At 40.2% G+C, this 20909-nt stretch overlaps 1 protein-coding gene across 2 annotated transcripts in view; it reads right to left on the reverse strand.

Annotated features, from left to right (window-relative positions):
- The window catches only part of PLCL2 (phospholipase C like 2), a 106256-nt gene extending 85549 nt beyond the window's left edge, over positions 1-20707 (reverse strand). For both annotated transcript variants that reach the window (XM_076331226.1, XM_076331227.1), the window contains exons 1-2: positions 20464-20707; positions 19126-19659 (exon numbers count right to left, since the gene is read on the reverse strand). In XM_076331226.1, the coding sequence (XP_076187341.1) occupies positions 19126-19440 (315 nt within the window). In that variant the 5' untranslated portion in view covers positions 19441-19659; positions 20464-20707. The remainder of the gene's footprint in view (positions 1-19125; positions 19660-20463) is intronic.
- Positions 20708-20909: the final 202 nt, after the last annotated feature.

Here is a 20909-nt window from a genome sequence, read left to right on the forward strand (position 1 = left end):
ACTTCCACATACTGAGGAAAGAGGCTGAGGGCCACAGCATGTTATTAATAAAAGACTTAAATTCTTTCCAAGTAGACTAGACAGTTCTTATGTTCAAAATATGATTCCAAGATCTCAAGAAATCTTTTAAGTTACACATGACTACTTTATAGGAGAGCAAATGTGACACCAGAATATAAATTAAAAAGTGAAATAAAGAACATGAATAAGGAATGATTGCTCACCATCTCACCCTATAAAAAGAATTAAGGAAACGTCAAATTAAACTAGCAGGTGGCAGATTCAAAATAAAGAAGAGACGGTACCTTTTCCTTACAAACACATTCAAGATATGGAACTCTGAGCCACAGCACGTGCTACAGATGTCAAAGTGTACAGGGTTCAAAAAGAAACTTGAAAAAATAATGGGAGCAAAACCTGTTCTTTAAACGTAGATACTAAATATGAAAATACCACCTCTGAGTCAGAAAACCCTTGAGCAATAGGTCTCTGAGAAATACTAGGTCAATATTGAGGGATAGCAATACATACCTACTTCATCCTTGCACTTTTCTCTGCGAAAAGGGGAGGGGGTGGAGGCAAAAGCAGTGGACTTTTTTATTACTGAAGTCAAAGCACAGACCAGGGCTTCACTGCCTGTCTCCTCCTTCCTCCACACTGAAGTTTCTGAGACAATACTGTCCTTGCTCCCAAGCGCTGCGGAGCTCGAGGGGCTGTTACAGCACCTGGGCACCTCCCTGAGGCCTCTCAAACTCCACAGAGGTGACGAGGCCACACAGCTGGACGCTTGGCTTCACAAAGCTGCTTTGCTGCAGCTCTCACCCAGCTTGCCCAGGCTGGCAGCCTTGACTGCAGTCAACAGCTCATAGGCAAAGCAGCCCAGGAGGCAAAGGCAGCAGTGATGGCTGCACTGGCCCTAGTGTGACCATATCCTCCAGGTGACCTCACTGTGAAGCACCTGGGTTGCTGGAGGGGCTCCAGTGTGGTACTTTGGTACCTTGTCCTTCCCTGTGCTAGAATCCAGCCAGTGCTTGCGGATCAGGGACAGGGCAGCCTGGACATTCAGCACTGAGTTGTTTTTTTCAGTTATTAAGACTTCAGCCTTTGCCAAGCCACACAACTCCACTCCCTGTACTTTTCTGTGCAGATTGCCTCCATCTATTACCTGTTCAGTGGGCACTCACCCATCAGTTTATTTTGTCCTGTTGCTCATACTTTGCAAAGCCTTCAGCTTTGCCTTCCTTGAATGCTTCTCAGAGCCTGCATTCAAGCACTCTTCTGCACGCCCACTCTCACTGGAGATAGGATCATGGGCTAGATGCCAAAAGGCCATTCTTAACAGAAGACTTAAGAAACCTTAAGAAAGAGGTGTGTGTTTGAGAATAAACAACTTGAATTTATATTCCAGTTTTTAAGTCTCTGATCCACTTCAAATTATGGAGATTGTTGCAACACCATGCTTGCTTTTACAGCACACCACTGGAACACAGCAGCTGCTCACTACCAGTTTAACAGCTTCCAAAAACCCACCTTTTATTTTCTAACAGGAACACTGGCTAGTTGGAAGTGAGCTTTACTGGGGAACTTACATACAGAGCCTTTGCAACAACTCATGAAGCTACTTTCGCTCATGGCAAGGATCCTACTACCACATCTGTGGCTGGCCCCAAGAGAAGAGGAATATATAAGGTAGCTTTGAGCTACTTTCCATTTCCTTTCTCCTTGGCTGTATCAAAGTGTACAAGAAAACGAGATGTAGAAGAACCAGAGCATAAGAGATGTGCAACTCTAATGCTCTGTACCTTTCCCTTTTCCCTTCCTATATACAGTCTCCCTTTATGCTCTGACCTGCTTTGTAGTGTGTTTTTAGCAATACAAACTTGTTGGAACAAGTGGTATCACTACGGACCAGAAGCCGGTTGGCCCATTTGGAACACCACAGCAACACAACATTCTCTTCCTGTGTAGTTAATCATCTCCAAGCCACAAAATAAACCTGAAGGGTAACTAGTATTTTAATTAGTCTCAAATTATTGGACTATTTTAAGTATCTCTGCTTTTAAGTTCATATTCACAATTTTAAATGCAAGTAGAATTCTGTTTTATTCACGCATCTGGCTCTTCCAATGAATCCTATGAATCAAGAACATTCCTATGAATCAGGAACAAAGATCATGAAAACCACAACTTTGATTCAACGATACTCACACTAAATAGGATATTTTGTCTTCCTGGTAAACTGGTCTTCCCGTTAAAATACATATATCCACCAAAATAAAAGTAGTCTATTCAATTAATCCTGCACATTGAACTAAATAGAACGAGCTTACAAGTTTGGCCCAAGAAAATGACATTAACTTTATGCTACCACCCTTTAAAAGAAAAGAAAATGTTCCAAAAACATGAAGTGATACACGGTGGACATGCATGCTACGAGAAGAAGAAACACATATAATAAAATAATTTTATACATATAGTAGAGAAAAATAAAACTACACTATTCTTTTTATTGTTCTTAGCTACCAACACAGGTCAACTACTAGAACTCAAATAACAGGCAGGCCAGAGAAGAGACTCCCCACAGTCTGTCACACACACACCAAAAAAAAAAAAAAAAAGGTAACGTGGATGAAATTAAAAGTGAAGGACTTATACGATGCCACCTTAAAAGACAGCTTTTTGCATCAAGTGCTTATTTCCTTCCATTTGAAAAACTGCCAGATTTCTTTCCAAAGTATTTGTTAAGAAACATTTTCTTGATCACGGTTCTGTCCCTTATATTGATTTCTGAGATCTTGTTTCTCTGTGATATACAAGTGCAAACCAGTGTTTCATCCCTAATAAGCTTTGCAATAACTGGAGGAAAACAGATCGTGAAAAGTTAAGCATAACAAATACCTTTAATAAGGAATCTCAAAATAAATTGGTCAAGGAAAAACTGAAGAAAAGATGCCCATAAACTTTGATATTTTTCTAGCATTCATGGTTGAAGTTACAGCTTAAAACCAGACTTTTTTTTTTTAATTCTTACATGTAAACAAAACAGGGTTATAAAATTCTAGCAGGTGTCACCTTCTCCCAATGAGTTATTGTGAACACTGAAAGAAAATGTAAAATGTGAGATAAGTACATTTTTCAGTAACAGTTTTGATTCAGTCTCCTACAGTTTTAGTACATTTCTTATCTTTTACAGTAACAAATTACATTAAAACAAAGATTTCCTGGAGGCAAGGAGAAATGGCTTTTCACTGCTGACTGAAAACAAATAACGAGTTTGGCAAGCTACAAAAACAACAGGGATGGAAATGAGGAAGTTTCAAGCAGCGTAATTTCTGCCTCACAGAACTGCAGCTAGTGTATGCACAGAATGACCACAGACATAGTGAAGAGAATTCTCCTGTGTCATCTACATAAACGTAGTTGGATGAGAACGTTTCTTACTCCTGAGCAGCAGTGCAATTTAAGACAGAAGTCCAAACATGTTTTATCTTCTCTAAAGTGTTGCCTCTCTCCCTTTCCTCAACGCAGCAGGTACAAGAATGGCAGTCCTGTTTGTTTTCCCGCTGGAACATTGGAGAGAAAATGCAGCTTCCTCCCTGGGATGACCATGACTTTCATTAAAAGCAGGGTAGAAACAAAACAAAAATGTATTAGACGCAAAATTTTATTCTGCCTATATTAAGGAAGAAATCTTAAAAACTAAGAACCATCATAAAAAGAACCATATTTCCAGAAGGAGGGTTAAGAAATGTCGCATTAATTTCATACACTGTAATGCTGAGAGGAGATGTTTTTACAAGTCACAGATGGATTTTGCTGCTGCTCAACAACTGCCTCTCACAATAAGATCTCCCAAGACACCTTCCAGCAAGAAATTAACTGGCATCCCAGAAAGAAAGAAAAAAAACCACCACCACAAAATACTAGTAAGTGTAGCTTTCCAGAATTCTACACCATGCTGAAATCATTTATGAGCTACCAAAGTTGTAGGTAAAGGACTCAAAAATATTTTGCCTCATTCAGTCATATTATTCTTGGCATAAAATTCATTCTCACCCACAACCAAAAAGCCATTATTTTTTTCACCGGCTCTCAAAAATTGCCCTACTACTTAGCAACAAGGAACATATGCAACACCAACACTTAGCACACCTCTTTCTGTTTGCTATCATATGTAATTCTACATTTTTCAAGTAACTCCTTTAGACGTTGTGACTATGATTTATACCTCAGCTATCTCTGAAATCATTGTATTTCCCCTTCATTACCAGCCCTGAAACCTGCTAACATTCTCAGGCCTCTGGTTTCAGAAACCTTGGACTCAGATTTAAATTCCTGCCAAGTTGTTGGCCTGAACTAATACAGAACTATTTTTTTCCCTTTCTAGTATAACAAATTAAGAGCTTTGAATTGAGGCCTCACTCTTTTTTCTGCCTGTCAAGAACAGCATTTTAAGAATTTTTAACTATCAGAACTTTTTTTTTTTAACTGGTATGCTTTAGGTCCTCAGATTTCTGTAACTGGTTATAAGTTTTGAGAGTTTTGTAAACTGTTTATCCTAACTTCTTTTCCTCTAGAGAAATTTTCATAAATAGTCAGCTAAACAGAAGTTTGTGAGCATCTGATTCCTGTTATCACCACAGTATGTGGATAAAGCTTGCAGGGCCTCTATTCTAACATAATTCAGAAATATATGGCATTTGCTCTCAAATTGCTGAAACAAATAGTTTAAATATAGGACCAATTTAAAGAACAGTTAAAATTCTTCCTAAACATAACTAAACATTAGACAATTAACTACAAAACTCATGAAATCTTTGCTAAGAGGAAGAGTTTGAAACTACTTAAAATATACATTAGCACCTTGCTAATCTTGCCAATAAAAAAAAAATTAAACAAAGAAACAAAAGAGTAAGACCAAGTATGTAAACTGATAAAAAGTAAAATGGTTTATCAGTATTATATTCTGTCATCTATTGTTATCTGCCCGACATAATAGTTGCCTCTATAATAATCAAATGGTCTTCCAAATGTTATGGTAAATCTCATGAAACCTGGTGTTTTCTTAAAGTCCTTATGGATACTTATATCTCAGAATCTCCAAATTAACTTACATTTTATATGTATTCACACATTTCTATGCCAAGACTTGGAAAATAGAGTGCACATGTAGAATGGCTTAAGTCAAAGGACCACTGAAAGGAAACCAGTTTATTAATTTTCATGTCTTATGATTTTTAAAGAAAATCAGAGTTTGAGGACTTGACTTGTGATTTTTTAATGTTAAGGCTAGACAGTACTGTAGGTAAACATAACAGGAATGCAAAACATGTACTCCATACACTTTATCTCAAAGGGTTTCATTGCAGTTAAACCAAAGAAAAGGACAATCGAAGCAAGCAAAAGAGTACGCACTGCCTAAAGCAACTGGGGGATCAACAAGGGAAGAAAATTCAGCTGGAGAGTCCCAAAAAGTTCAAGGCTAAGGCTGAAGAAGTTACTACTATCTTATGAGCTTGCTTTTCATGAGGACTTACTGCAAGTCAACTTCATGGACAGGAATATTCAATAATACTGGTTTTATCCTGAATACAATCAGAATTCAAGGACAGGGAAGGTTACAAAGGGCTTTAAACTGCGTAATCAGCTGCTCAGTGCAAGACCAATACTGTTTACATTGTCCTGCAAGGACCTCCAGAAGTTTGTTAGCAATGTCTTCTAGGCAAGTAAAAAGAGGAAGCTTCATACAACTGCATTGTTAACAATTATGTAAGATTTTTAAGTCAATGGACCAAGAGTTCACTCTGTACTATATTTTTGAAAAATCCTGGAATAAAGAAGTAAACAAACACAAGAGCCCACCTGGCTTATGATCAAAGCAGCAACAGAAGTTTGCAGTAGAAGCCCATGTCAGCACTTACACTGTAAGTGGTGCAGATCAGGCATTTAAAATAAGGAAGAGTTATGAGGTGTGCAATTCTAGACTACAGAACTGTATTCTAAATATTTTAAGTAGTAAGCAAACAAACAAACAAACAAAGTAAGGAGTAGCTTTCAACTGTGACTAATTTTGACTCTTTCAAAATTTAGTGACATGGTGGATAGGGGTAGGTTCTGAACCAAACAAAAAAACCATGTTGCTCTGCATTTCTGTTTTATATACTAAATAATTTCACTTGTGTTTGTTTTATACAAAAACTTTTTAAACATTTAACAGCTATGCTGTATTTTAACAGAACGCATCAGAAAATTCTTATTTCTCCATCACTTCAACCACAAGTACCATTTAACAAAGTACTCTGAGCATCTACCGAATTAATATTAAACCTATTTCATGGTGGACAATTAGTCACCATGTTAAATCACAAGGTGGTATGTTTTCTTGGCAAAAGATGCATTTAGTTGATGGCATTCCATAATGTAATTTTACTAAATTCACCAGAAAAAGTGAGAAAGACCTGAAATAAATTCAGTAATTAATTATTCATTTCAGAATATTTCCAATACCTGCAGGGATTGTTTGCAGACTGTACTATAAATCTAAACATTAGAATCTAATTTTTTTTAAATAAAATTAATTCAAGATTCTTAGGTCTGTGGAAAGTGATTAATCTTGTAAATCACTTTTTAGAGGCTAAAGCTTTAATCACAAGGCTCTTTTTTATCCCACTTACCTCCCCCCCCCAAGTTATTATAGTAAATTTTATATATTCACTAAGGACAGAGTTGAATTTGGGATTAGATGTGGAAGAAAAAAAAATACATTTGCTGCAGCTGACCACACTGAAAGTCTGTATTTGAGCTATGATTTCTGATTAATATAAAAATTCATCAGCAATTACCAGGACAAAAAAGGTAAATTTTCTCCTGGCAAGGCAGGAACTCCTAAACTACTATTTTGGGAAATTAAGTTCAATATTTATGGACAGAAATATTAATTTCCACATGTAAAACAATGTAAATCCATGTCATGTTCTATTCCTGTTACTCCAACTGAGTGCGCGTCACTTTCAAACAGAAGAAAAATAACAGGTAATTGGAAATTTTAAAACAAGCAGTAGAATTATCTGAAGTTTTGAAACTTTAGAATTACATAAAGATAACATTGCTGACAGCAATGCTCAGAAATTATGAGTCAGGCACTGGACTTTGTCACAAAGTGGACACACAAAAGCATGAGGATTCAGGAATCCTCAGGAATTCAGGAATAACAAAGGTGTCTTCTCCTGTCTCAACACAGCAGCCCAGCTGAGAAGGAATAGGCTAATAGGGATTACTCCCCTTTTCAGTAGTCAGAAAGTTCTGAAGAAGGGAAAAAGAAAGCAAAGCAACTTCCCTCCTCAAAGGAGAAAGAAAAAAAAGAAAACGAGGGAGGAAAAAAGAGGAGATAACCGAGATAACCCTAAGAAAAACTCAGGAGAGCATCCTAACAGACACCTCACACCATTTCTATTTTAAACACCTCAAGTGACAAAGTGTTGGGATTTCCTTCCAAGATAATGCTGTTGTACCAATCTTGTGGGACCTAAAAACTTCCAGTTATTTTCATCCTTCATTGCTTACTGTAACCATTTAATAACCTTTTCAATCCTCAAATTCTTCTCTGAGGCGAAACATTAGATGCTCTTCTATTTTCAGGAAGCTATCTGATCTCATTTTTATACTTTGTGTGAGTTTCCTAAAGACTAGAAATGCCTTCTTGGCTCTTCTGGACTCTGACACAGGCATCCTGAAGAGCCTCCCACATTATAAAAGCAAAAGAAATAAAAGATTGGCTAAAATAATCCATTAACATGAGTGTTAGCAAGAACCTTAAAATCAAAAAATCTAGAACATCCAAAATACTATCAGACTGCATTTTCAAAAACAAGGTCCTTCCTCTTTCATATTTAACAGCTTATTATAAAATGAAAGCACTTTTATTAGTACTATATTTTTCAGCTTTATGCAATGTCTATGCTATTTTATTCTGTTACCGGGCAAACACATGTACTTCAGCATAGCTAGAAGCTAGATGTGCTAATCAGCAATGTTTTGTGTCACCAGTACCATAAACAGACTTTATAACGTGTTAAAACATTTCTAACAGAACTTCAGTCTCCTGCAAAGATGTTAATGCCAGCCACTTCCAACACAAGCATCATCACCAGCACAGACATTCTTACACAGTTCTTCAAAGAGAAGGTTTTAAATATTTAGTAGAAGGTTTTAACAGCTCTCTCCCATTGCCAAATAGTGACAGTGATACCATTTAAATCTTTGATGATGACAACACTAAAAATGAATAAATTACAGTCCAACTTAGTATCACAATATTGCTAAACCTTCATTATGCCATAGTGGATTTACACATTTGTCTGGCACACATTTGGAATACCATTTTAGTCACGCACTGCAAAAAATTAATCAAATGGAAGGAAAAAATACATAAAAGGGCACCAGAATGAAAAAAAGCACAGAAAAGCTTCAATAGGTGGAACAACTAAATACATTAAGATTCTTTAGCCTGGAAAAAAAAGGTGACATAAAGCAAATATGATGAACACGTTTCAACTCATTTGGGGAATAGAGAAAGTGAGTACAAAACAATTGTTTGTTACTGTTCTAACACAAGAACCAGGGGTTATCAGGTAAACAAGTAGCTGCCAGGTAAAACCAGGCAGAAAAGGACTTCTTGACACGTAGTTAAGAAGCTGCCACAGGATGTTACAGTGTTGAAAAGCTTACAAAAGTCAAACTGGCCTTTGACAATGAATGGGGAAAAAAACCATAAGGATTATTAAACACAAAGATGTCTTAGCTCCAAACCACCTAAGACTGGAAGCAGATGTCAGGAAAGGAGGCTTTTTCTATTCTTCCATCTCATAGCGGTTGCTCTTGGAGGCAAGCTAATGAGCCAAATGGACTTTCGGTCTGACCCAGGGCAGCCTTTCTTAGATTCACAAGGGCTGGCAACTTTTGAAGACTGGGGGAAACAGATGCATCTACCCTAAGCTGTGCAGTCAGCCTTCATCGTAGGTTCAAGCCTCAAACTCTGTGGGACTTAAACCCCCTGTTGACTTGCACTGGAACCTGTACTCTCTTTCTGTTACTCCTTTTTGGGGATTCACAAGCAGACATGAACTACTGCAGTACTGCACACACCACACAGAACACTCTGCTCTGTTCTAGCACTTTGCTGGGAATAGAAGGATCTCCACTAGCTGTTAAAGAAGAAAAGCAGAGTAAGGCCAGTCTGTGGTCTCTCTGCTGCTGAAGCAGAAAAGCCAAGCTGTATGATGGATGAGGAGAGACCAAAGAAGGGGAGGGACGAACAGACAGGGTGACACAATAGACAAGGTGACACAAACCAGAACCAGACCAAGCAGGATAGTAAAAGACTAATGTTATGACTTCTTCCACAGCCTTTCTTCTAAATCTACAAAATACCAAAAGATAACACTCACAACTAAACGCACTCAGTGCCTTCACACTATACCACCACTCTCAGAGCAGATTCCAAAAGAGGCTGGCCATTCACTGAAGAAGGACGAAGCTGAGGCATATGGTACGCATTATTTAAGATGAGGAACAAATAAAGCTGAAAAGTGTCAACCTCAAACAATGCTTGTGAGATGCATCACTGCAACTACTACAACTGGGAACAAAGAGAAAATAAAGGAGAGTTGGAGTTTAATAAATGAAGTACATCCAATACGCCATAAAATGCTCTTGGGGGTTCTTCAAAAGCAAGAAAAACATAACACTATCCTAACTCAAACTACTTAGGTCTGCTCTAGCTTTCTCCACTATGTGGTAGTAACGTGCCATGACTAAATACGTTCTCATTTCACATAAATATTAGTCTTTAGCTCTAGGATTCAGACTGGAAATGCTTTTTGCAACAATCTGCTATCAGCATATCTAAAAAAAACTGATTTAGTGACCATTCTCTGTAATTGGCAAAATACGTTTCAGTTGATTCAAGCTATTTCCTGAAGCAATTTGTTTCCAACTATTACTGAGTTTTTCCTGCCTATGTAGCAAGAAGTATGTATTTGTAAATATATAAATATGGCAATGAACATAAGTATTATTTCAGCAACTCAGAAACTAACTTTTTCTACATAAAATATACATGAAATATACATGTAAATATACATGAAAGATATTAATTCTGCTAATTTACTAAAGGAAAAAGCATAGTAGAGTATATAAAATAAAAGTTGCTCTCTTGCCTTGGTTTTTTTTTTTTTAAATTGTTCCTGTACCATTTACAGGAGTTACTTAAACTCAATAAACAACTGCCTATCCTAAAAACACCAACAATAACTCGTAGGAAGAAAACAATCTAAACAAAAGCTTTGACAGTGAGCTGAATTCCTGTCCTTTTAGTCCAAATTACACTTTAATAATATAAAGAATTAAGCAATGAAATTAAGGGGGGGGGTTATTTACATAAACAGTCATTCACACTTTATTTTAAGGAATGTGGTTAGAGTAAACCATTGACAGACAATGTCAAACACTTTTGTCATCAGGAACTAGGTAATAAAATATATAAAGCATCCTGGATTTTCCATCATAAGAGATGCTTCACAAAACAAAAACCACGCAGACCGTTTTGCTGCTGCAGAATTTCACAATCACTCTTCCTCTCCTATCCTGCGCAAAAAAGGGCAGTAAAGGATGGGGATATGTTCACGTACATGGATGCAAACACATCAAAGCACACGCAGAACCTTAAAATGCTCTGCCTTTTTTAGTGAAGGCAAAATAATAATGCTGGTAAGAAAAAAGGACAAAAAAAAAAAGAAAAGAAAATAGGGAACGAAAAAAGAGGTTATAATCACAGAAGCTCAACCATAAAAAGAACTTGAAAATTCTGTGGAAGTACTTTCTAACAAAACAGCAGCAATTCTTTTTCTTCTGCAATACTGATTATCTCGTAATTTAGAGGAAATATCAAACCATTTTCAGCAATTTTAGCACAGATATTAGGACAGTCATGACACTAATATGCATAATATCAATTATCTGCTATATATTTGTGAGATACCTATTTCTTATACCAAAATAAAACCCACAAATAAGTTTATTAAATATTTTTACAGTGAATTTGGAAATCCAGCTTAATATCTTGTATTTCATGTTTTTCATTTTATAAAACTCTCAGCCGCTATTCTGAAAAGGGGTTTGTTTGTTTGTTTGTTTAAAGGCACTTCCTGTCTGCCTGCACTTATGAACTATGTACTACAATTTCCAGAACATGAACATTTGGTATCTGAAAAAATCCCTGAACACAGTATACAATCTGAAGTACTCAGGCATATTTTATTACTTATTCCAAAGGGTCAAATGACATTAAAAGAAATCCCAGGAGAGGCAGAAATGAATCACATCTATTTAACTTTCCCAAGGCTGCACCAGTTAACACTGTGATCCTCAGTACTGCTGCTTTCCAGTCACATGCTATATTGCACTCTTCACTGTCTTGAACATGGATGTTTTGCGAGGTCAAGGCCTAGGAGGCAAGAGGTGGGTGAACTCAGGCATGCTCCTCTTCAGAAGCAAGGGACAGATGAGTCTATACTGACAGTTCTTGAAAAGTAACTAGTTAAATAGAAATTAAGAGATGTACTGCAGTCAAGACGGTCAACATATCCTTCCAAAGGATCGCTCCATACATAATCTCCTACCACAGGGAGAAGTAAGTACAGTGATGGCACTACCCCATGTTTAAAAGGCATGCCAGCTGTGAAAATCGACTGTAAAACAGTAACGATAGTCTTTATAAACACAACTGCAAAACAGGGAAAGATGACACTTACTACTTACTCTCCTTAAAGACAAACAAACCAGCCCCTTTCAAAGCAGCCTTTTTTATGCCAACACTGCAATCTAGTAAGTATATTATAAATTTGTACTTACTATTATTTTAATATATTTAGAAGGAAAGACATTTTGTCATAAATTATATTTCTGAATTAGGTTCTGCAACATCACATTGCCCAGTTTACAGGCAGTAAAGAGTAAAAATAACTGACTTCTAGTTTAACCATGGAGTATAGAATTTGAACTTATATTTAAAACCCATAAACTACAATCATTTAATGAAAAAAAAAAATCATATATCATTGTATGATGGAAATGAGAGCATAGTTAAATCTGGCGGTTAACCTGAAGATGGTAGAGTTGCATGCATGTTAGATGTGAAGTTAAAATCGGAAAGAACCTGACACATTGAAGATATGATCTAAATAATTAGAATGCAGTCAGTAGGACAAGTACAAGCTTTTAAACTGTGTAGATGATTGCTTTTGCCCATATACAAAGAGGAATAATCAGCCAGCAGTTCTGCATAGAAGGATCACAAACAAAAGGTGACTACAAGACAAAGAGCATCATGCTGACATTTATTAACAGTTGATCCTGTAACAGAGCAGTGGAGCAGAGTAGACTGACCTCTTGAGGTCTCTTCCAGCCCTATTTTTAAGCATTCTTCAATGCACATATACTGCTGCTTCTTATCTATTTTCCTCTTCTCCATGTACGTTAAACGTAAACTACTATACACCTTTCTTCCCCAAAATCTACCTGCTACTCTATTTATATTTAGATTTCTGAATTTTGAACAAAATCCCAAATTTGTGTGTAAAGATAAGTATTTTAGAATCAATACACTACTATTATAATATGTGTTTTAAGTTAATTTGGCCCTTAAAGATAGACAATCGGCAAATTTTATTCAGGGGTTTTTTTTAATAGAGTCAGTGAGACTAATACAAAGACCTATGTCATTATCACCCATGGACCAGCAAAGACTGGGAAACTATGCAATTAACTTGTCCTGTCAGTCTCCGTTTAAATTTTTGAATCTTCCATGAATGCAATGAAATCATGGGAACAATGCATATCTGTGAGCCATGGGTAGGAGACTACTGCTCTAATTCCCAGTTTAAAAGTCTGAACTAGAATCATAGAATCATTAAGGTTGGAAAAGACCTCTAAGATCATCGAGTCCAACCATCGACCCAACACCACCATGCCCACTAAACCATGTCCCTAAGCGCCTCATCTACACGTCTTTTAAATACCTCCAGGGACGGTGACTCAACCACTTCCCTGGGCAGCCTGGTCCAATGTTTAACCACTCTTTCAGTAAAGACATTTTTCCTCACGTCCAATCTAAACCTCCCCTGGCGCAACTTGAGGCCATTTCCTCTCGTCCCATCGCTTGTTACTTGGGAGAAGACACAGACACCCACCTCGCTACAACCTCCTTTCAGGTAGTTGTAGAGAGCAATGAGGTCTCCCCTCAGCCTCCTTTTCTGCAGGCTAAACAACCCCAGTTCCCTCAGCCACTCCTCGTAAGACTTGTTCTCCAGACCCCTCACCAGCCTCGTTGCCCTTCTCTGGACACACTCCAGCACCTCAATGTCCTTCTTGTAGTGAGGGGCCCAAAACTGAACACAGTATTCGAGGTGCGGCCTCACCAGTGCCGAGTACAGGGGCACGATCACTTCCCTAATAGTCATATCTTTGACCAAGTCTGATAATAGGCATAAAAAAACCTCATCAGGTATTCATAATGATTTTTAAATTCCATTAATCGTTTTTTTTCACCACTGAACAGACTGAACATGTTTTGTGGCTATTCTAGGGATTTGGGGGTGGAGGGGGTGAAGGAGTTGCTATTATTCACACTAGCCAAGCTCTTTACTCAGTCAACAGAAATAGACAGATAAGCTCTTCCAGAAGAGAAGACAGAGAAGCTAAATTCATCCAAATTAAGCTCCTGCTCCAAGTCATCTTTCAGAAAAAATACTTTCTCTTCATGGGCTATAGTAAGTAAGCTAACTAAATTACATGCTGAACTTGGGTAAAGTGAATATTGCCATGTATCTGTTTCTACAAACACTTTTTGTTTCTTTTTTTTGTAGTAGTATTACATATATCCAAATAAAATTTTGATTACTGTGGTCTACAGAAAGTACTAATGCAAATAAAAATATATACCAAATGCAATGCACAACATACTCAGTGGCTGTGACATAACACACATCCCAATCCAGTGTCACTCTTAACAAGTAGTAAAATGCCTGATATATATATCTAATGTATATATACTATACTATATGCAAATACCTAAGGTATGCAGCTTTTGTATGACAGAAAACATGATTTAGGGAGAGCTACTATATGATGTTAAGTATTGTTTTAAAAAACAGATTATATTTTTAAAAATTAGGAAGCCAGTACCTGATAAGTAGTAGAGGATGAAGAAGGAGGAATACAAATACTAATAGGTGCTGGTAACCTTCTATAGTCTAGCTGAGAGTCCAACAAATCAAAGAGAAAGTACCCTCTAAAAGAAAGCTCCAGGATTTATGAAGCTGCAGTTAGCCGTTCAGATCTCTCATACTATGAGAGACAAACCAAAGAGATGAGATAGATCTACCATAAATCAACAAGAAGAAACTAAGAAACAAACAAACAAACCAAATCCAGAAACAGCTCCTCAGAAAAATCTGCGCTTCGATTGTCTAGTTGAAAGCCTGCCCAAGGTAAGACGTAGGAGTAGTGCAACTATCACAGCCTTGTTTCCTAAATATATGGGGTTTTTGTGGTGTCAATGTTGGTGTCAATTAACACGTGTGCTCTGAGCAAAATGTCTTCTATTGTTGGGACATTCATGTCTTTCTTCCACACGGATCTACTGTAACTAGGAATAATTCAGCTCATACTGTAGCCTTTTTGTTTCCAAGGGGAAAGGCCCTGGAGAAAGAAACTACATGTTAGTTTTCTCCTTCTTTCCTCTATATGGCTGTTTTCTTTGAACTTAAGGAGCCTTAGCACCTTTGAGACTGTGACTGCTCAATCAAGTTTACCTGAAAATGTCCAGCACATTGAAAAGTTACTTGGGCATAAATGCACATATATATCTCACTATATATCTATATCAACAGCGTCACTACACAGGTTTCTTTCCTAATATGAAAGATGACTGAAAATCAGGTAATTTCATACACTTCAAACTGATTCCAGCAACTTAACTCCTTTATAGCCTTTTAGATAGAAGCTGAACATGTATGATCTATTCCTGGGTCCCCATGAAGACTTGCTAACATGCCATCGTGCCTAAGATAATTCAGGACTGCAGAGAACCAAGATCTACTGAAAATACTACTTTAGCGTTTACCATGAATGCAAAAGGCTTTATTAAAGCCTTTAAAACAATCACAGTGGTAGAAAATACTGCATACCGTTCCCCATATTTCATATTTTGTACACCTGATTCAAACAGGTATACAGTATGAACTAAAGATGATAGAAGATTGAACGAGAGAATAATGTATGCTGGCATTTTAATAAGAAAAAAGAAGATATTGATGCATATGCTGTAGAACTCCCCAGTCGCAGAAAGACACAGATATGGGAATGTTTAGTTTCAAAAGCAAAGCTCTGCTGAAAATTATACCCTAGAATATCTACCTGCTAAATTTGGTTCCTCTCTCTCACAGACTTTGGAACTTAGGAGTTGCCAATGCTCAGCAAGTGCATGACTTTACAAAATGAAAGCCTGAGTTTACACCCAGAATAAAAAAGGGAGATAAAAATTTAAGTTATCGGCCAATAAATTTATTGACATTGAGGTCAGTATTACTATATGCAAAAAAACCCCTGGACTTTGCTTCCAGACATGTTGGTAAGAACACTCCTGCTCACAGAATGCCAAGCCACCTTTCTCCATTTATTTCTCATTGTTGTCTTCCTAAAGTAACTGCAGTCTCTCCTAAGTGTATCTCTTCTCATTTTATTACTGTAACACCTCTCCTAATAAAGACATATTTATCCCACTGGATCTCTTTGTGTCTAGGTCTATAGTTTTGACAAACTGTGAGGTTCCGTAAGCGTTTATTGGAGACCCCTGGAAGCAAGCAGCTCTAAGGAAAAATATACACCACAAGGCATTTGCCACCTTAAAGATTCTCAAACTCCTGCCACCTCAAAGTCTCTTTAAGAAAGATGCAGAACCTCACACAAAACTAAAGCAAGCCCGCTGCCAACGGTCGGAGCAGCTAAGAGAAGTTCATAGGATGCTTAAATCCACTTTGAACTGTAAGATGGACTCACTGGAAATTCATTTTACAGAATATTATAGGAACTGTTGTAGAAAATTACATTCTAGGAAATGATAGCTAGTTGCACCAAGGAAAATATTACGGAAAAGCAAAATAGCGATCAAAAAAACCAGTACGTACAAACAAGCGGTACATAAATTAGTTCACAAATCAGGTATCTGAAGAGCCTAAATCCCATGAATGCACAATGTGTCATCACTATCACCTCTGAAAAATCAGAATCTCATAAATACAGAAACTAAGAAAGTGGAAAAGTCTCTATAAACACAGATATGCAGTCCCTAGCCCTCAAGTTTGGTTCAGCAAAGGTAAGCAATGAAATAGGCTATTCCATAAAAATTGCTACAAATGAAGGGTACAACCTTTAACACTTTCAGCCTAAATGCAGCTTATATACAAGAGTGAAAGGCCAAGTAAACTACCATGGTATGAAGATCGTATTAGTTTTTCTGGTAAGTGGCCCTACCAGCTGTCGTCATCCTAGATGACACTTCAACCTTGAAGAGTATACCCTCTTGTACCGAACAAGAAAGAAAAAGTCAAAATTATGCAAGTGCACAAAATAAATAAAAATAGAAAGAAAAAAATATGGAACCAGTGAAAAAAGAGAAAAAATAGAGACTGCAAGTAAGAAAGGAAAGGAAAAAAAGGCAGCAACTGCTCTGAGAAGAGTTATGCAAATAAGACAACCAATGGAAGCACAGACTAAAACCAAAATAAAATATATTTCTGTGCTCCTAATTTTCACGCACAAACATGCGGTTCTAAAGAATTTAATCTCCACTGGAACTATTATTCAAACATCAATTCTGTTTATGAGTCAAAAGCCTACACAGTAATCAGCAGGCAAAACATTTAAAGTATTAGATATTCCATAAACGTGCATTTTACAGATCAACTAACAATGTTGTGTTTTGCACAAAGGTGTGAAATCTGCATGGCACAGACCTGTTTCCTGAGGTTACTCCATATATTCTTTAAGAGCAGTTTTACATCATTGACATAAGTTACTAAAACTCCAGGAACATTTTCCAAAAATAGATTATATTTTACTTTTTCCACGCTGTTTTACAGACTTCTGCTCTGCAAGAGCAGGCAACAAGAAGCATCTTAAGGTTTACTACTCATGCCAGATTTTCCAAAAGGTTTCATATCGAAAACTAGGCACCTACGCAACCGGATTCAAACTACCTGTGAATTGCTGAACTAAGCAGGCAGAAGAATATTCAGTATGTATGAAGACAAGTGATTTTTCCCAGAAGTATTAAAACAGTCATATCTAAAATAAATACGGATGACATAACTTTAAATGTAGTGATGTTAGATTTTTCCACTCATGTCAATTATTCAAACGGTAACACAAAGTTGTAGTAATCAGGTCTTGGCAGCTAAACAGATTACTGCTCACATTTGCAAAATGGTATTCATCCATAATAATACCAGAAAGTTGAATAATTTTATATACCAAAGTGCTATCATTTCTGTAGAAACTAAGAACCTTGACTTAGGTATTCATGAAATGTAATCCAAAACATATTTCCTTATTTCATGCTTCTTGATCTTAATATATCACAAATCCCTAGGTATTGTATCCTTGTTTGGTCCCCAGAGAGGCAGAAGGTTGCTGTATAATCAAATCATACACTGCAAAGTAGTATGATGGCATGATACACACTGTAAACAACGCTAGTATCTTTCTTGGGCTACCACAGAAGAAACAAAACAGTGTTAGGGAATATAAGACCTGTAAAAAAATCACTGGCAAATCCAGTAAATACTAAGTTATTCCAACACCAAGCTCAGTTGCCCCTTGTCTATTGTTGTAATTTCTTTAACACACACACACACGTACACGCCCAGCATCACTGCTCGAACAGGAAGGGTGGGTGCAGGCTGTCAAATGTGTTCCACTGCTGACTGCCCTTGCTTTCCCCTTGGTTTTTATAGCAAGGTCCAGGAGACGGTAACACAACTTGAGATATACTACTAGTCTTGAATTTCCACACGTGTTTTTCTATCATCCTGCCAACAGAACTTCATACGCTGATTTTGGAGGCATACAAATATTTAAGAAGACAACAAATCTGGCTTGATTTTGATCTAGCTGACCTTGATTAAACTCAGTTCTTAAGTACTTGAAGTTGTGCTTCATTTTACGGCTAGTACAACAGCCGTTATACCAATGGAGTAATTTCTCTATGTCCTCTCAACCTTTTTACTGGAGTTGGGAAAGCTAACCCAAGACAAAGTGTCATCTCTCAGGAACCATGGATTTAAGAAAAGAGAACAACTGCATTTGTATAAATAATTGTATTAAAAAAAACGCTCCCATTCCTTTTTCCCCAATTTACATTCTACCATTGATGCTCCCCCTACTTTTCAAGCTGAAACATTAGCATTCAGAATATGCAGAGTCAAGTATAAATAAAGATGTTTCTATAGGTGAAGTACAACACAGCCTACTGTTAAACGAGCTGTCACTTTTAACAAGAAAAATGCTCCCTATTCTACCTTCTCCCACCCCCAGCCCAATGAGATCCCGAATCTCTCATCACCTGCTGTGTGCCTGTCACACACACAAGCCAATGGAGCCACAAAATTGCTCTGCACAGGTGCATCCCAAATAACAAGGATACTGTGTAATCCATGTCTCCCTGCCAGGCTGGTGCCCATGTTGTCTTTTTACAAGCCAGCTAGTTTCTCTCCCCTGCTCCAACAGGAGTTAGAGCCTTCTGTTTTAATAAACCTCAAAACATGATGCCCTCCCAACCCCCAAGCATGGATGTGGATAAAGCCATCCTCTTCACTGTTGTCCACTTCTGACAAAGGAAAAATCAAGTCCCCTCACCACAGGGGGGAAAAAAAAAAAAAAAAAGAAAAAATCCGCCTATCCTTTCATCTAGAGCCAAGGCTCTGTGAGCCAAATCTGTCACCCGCATCTCCCTGCCTCTGTCACAGAGAAAGAGCCAAGACCCCGATGGGGAGGAGCAAGTGCTCTTACCTTAATTATGCTGCTCCTCCGGGGGATGCCAGGTTTGCCTTCCCGTTGTTGACTGGTGGAAAATCCTTTCTCTTTGCTGCTGCTCTCCGGGCTTGCAGGAGGAGCTGATCCCGGTTCCTCGCTGGCTCCCGCTAGGGCACAGTCCCCGTTGGAGACCCGGCTGCCTGCGCTGTCAAAGCGGGATCTCCCGCCGCCGCCACCTCCGCCTCCTCCTTCCCCATCTCCCGCCTTGAAGGCCACCTTCCCCTGGACCGGCCCCGGGGAGGAAGGGAGCCCCCCGCCGCCGGTGCCGCCGCCGCTGCCAAACTCCGCCATCAGCCTCCCCGACTACAGCAGAAACAATATTGCTGTCCCCCTCCCCTCCTCCCGCAGCTGCTCGGCGGTGGCTCTTCTTCCGCTTTCTGTATATTTACGATCGGGGGATTTTGAGCAAAAGTCTCTCCCCTCCGCACATTTGGCAGCTGAGGCCGCGTAGCTCCAGGAGGGGGGACAAACGTCTCAGTTGCGTCTCGGCGAGCACCAGTCCTTCAGCACCTGGGGAAGGAAAAGAAACGAAACGTGACAGCCTGCCCTCGCACGAGGCGGCGGCGGGCGGGGGAGCGTTACACCACAGCGCGCTCCCCTACACACACACACACACGCGCGCGTGGGAGGGGAGGGACTGCGCGAGGTCTCGGCGAGGCGCCACGCAAGGCACACGCGCGACCCGGCGGGTCTGGTGCAGCACAGCGCCGCGGGGGGCCGCGCAGCACGCCGGCAGCGCCGCGCGGGAACCGAGCGCGCACGGAGCGCAGCCCCGCCGCGGGGGAGAGGGGCCGGCGCGCCCCGACCGCTGCCCGCTCCGGAGGGTGGGGGGAAAGGTTTGAGGGGGACTGGAGGAACTGCGTCGTTCGGGCTGCTCAACCAGGAAAACAAGAGAGACGTTGATGGCGGTATTTTCACCCTTACGGTGAAACCCACAATCGCAGAGCAACGAAGCGGGAGCGAAAAGAGAACTTGAAGAACAACACACCCCAAACCCTCCGGCCCCAGCCCGGGGGAAAGCCCGTCCCACGCACGGCGGGGACGACCCGCCGCAGCCCCTCTCCAGCCACGCGCGACGGCGAGAAGCGGCAGAACACGAGCAGCGCCAACGCCGCCCCGCGGGGCACCCTCCCAGGCGCCATCAGCAACTTTTCTCCTCTGCCCGCTGCACGCCGACATCTAGCCGCCTCACAGCGGCTACGGCCGCGGCCCGGGCAGCAGCACTCCCAGCCCTCCCACCCTCCCGAGCCGCTACCCGCGGTGCCTCCACCCCGTAGCCGGCCCCCTCCCGCACGCTGCGCCCCCGCTACCCACCTCGGCGGCAAGGTGGCAAGGGGAGCCCCCGGGCTGCCGCCGCTGCCGCTGCTGCTGCAGTAGCCGCTTTTTCCCCCTCTCCCCTCCTCCCCGCTATGGTCGCCGCCTCTGCCCGGAGCCGGATACAGAGAGAAACTGATTCATGTGGTTGCTTCCCTCGCTCTCTGCTGCTGCTGCCGCCGCCTCCCCCGGTTCAAGGCTCGGCAACAGCCCCGAGGGGGGAAATGCCGGCAGCGCCGAAGGGAGAAGCAGCCCCGGCCGCCCCCGCTAGGAAACTCTCCCGGGAAGGCAGAGTAAGCGAGCCGGGCTCGCCCCCCCCCTCCGCCCGCCGCTGCCAATCACAGGGGCCGGCCCCGCGCGGATTGGGCGGCCCCGCCGCCAGCACCCCCCTCTGGCAGCTCGGGGGCGCTCCGCCGGAGGGCAGGACCTGCGCCCGCCCGCCCGCC

Source organism: Aptenodytes patagonicus, chromosome 2 (assembly GCF_965638725.1).
Source record: "Aptenodytes patagonicus chromosome 2, bAptPat1.pri.cur, whole genome shotgun sequence".
In the NCBI taxonomy this organism is placed as follows: Eukaryota; Metazoa; Chordata; class Aves; order Sphenisciformes; family Spheniscidae; genus Aptenodytes; species Aptenodytes patagonicus.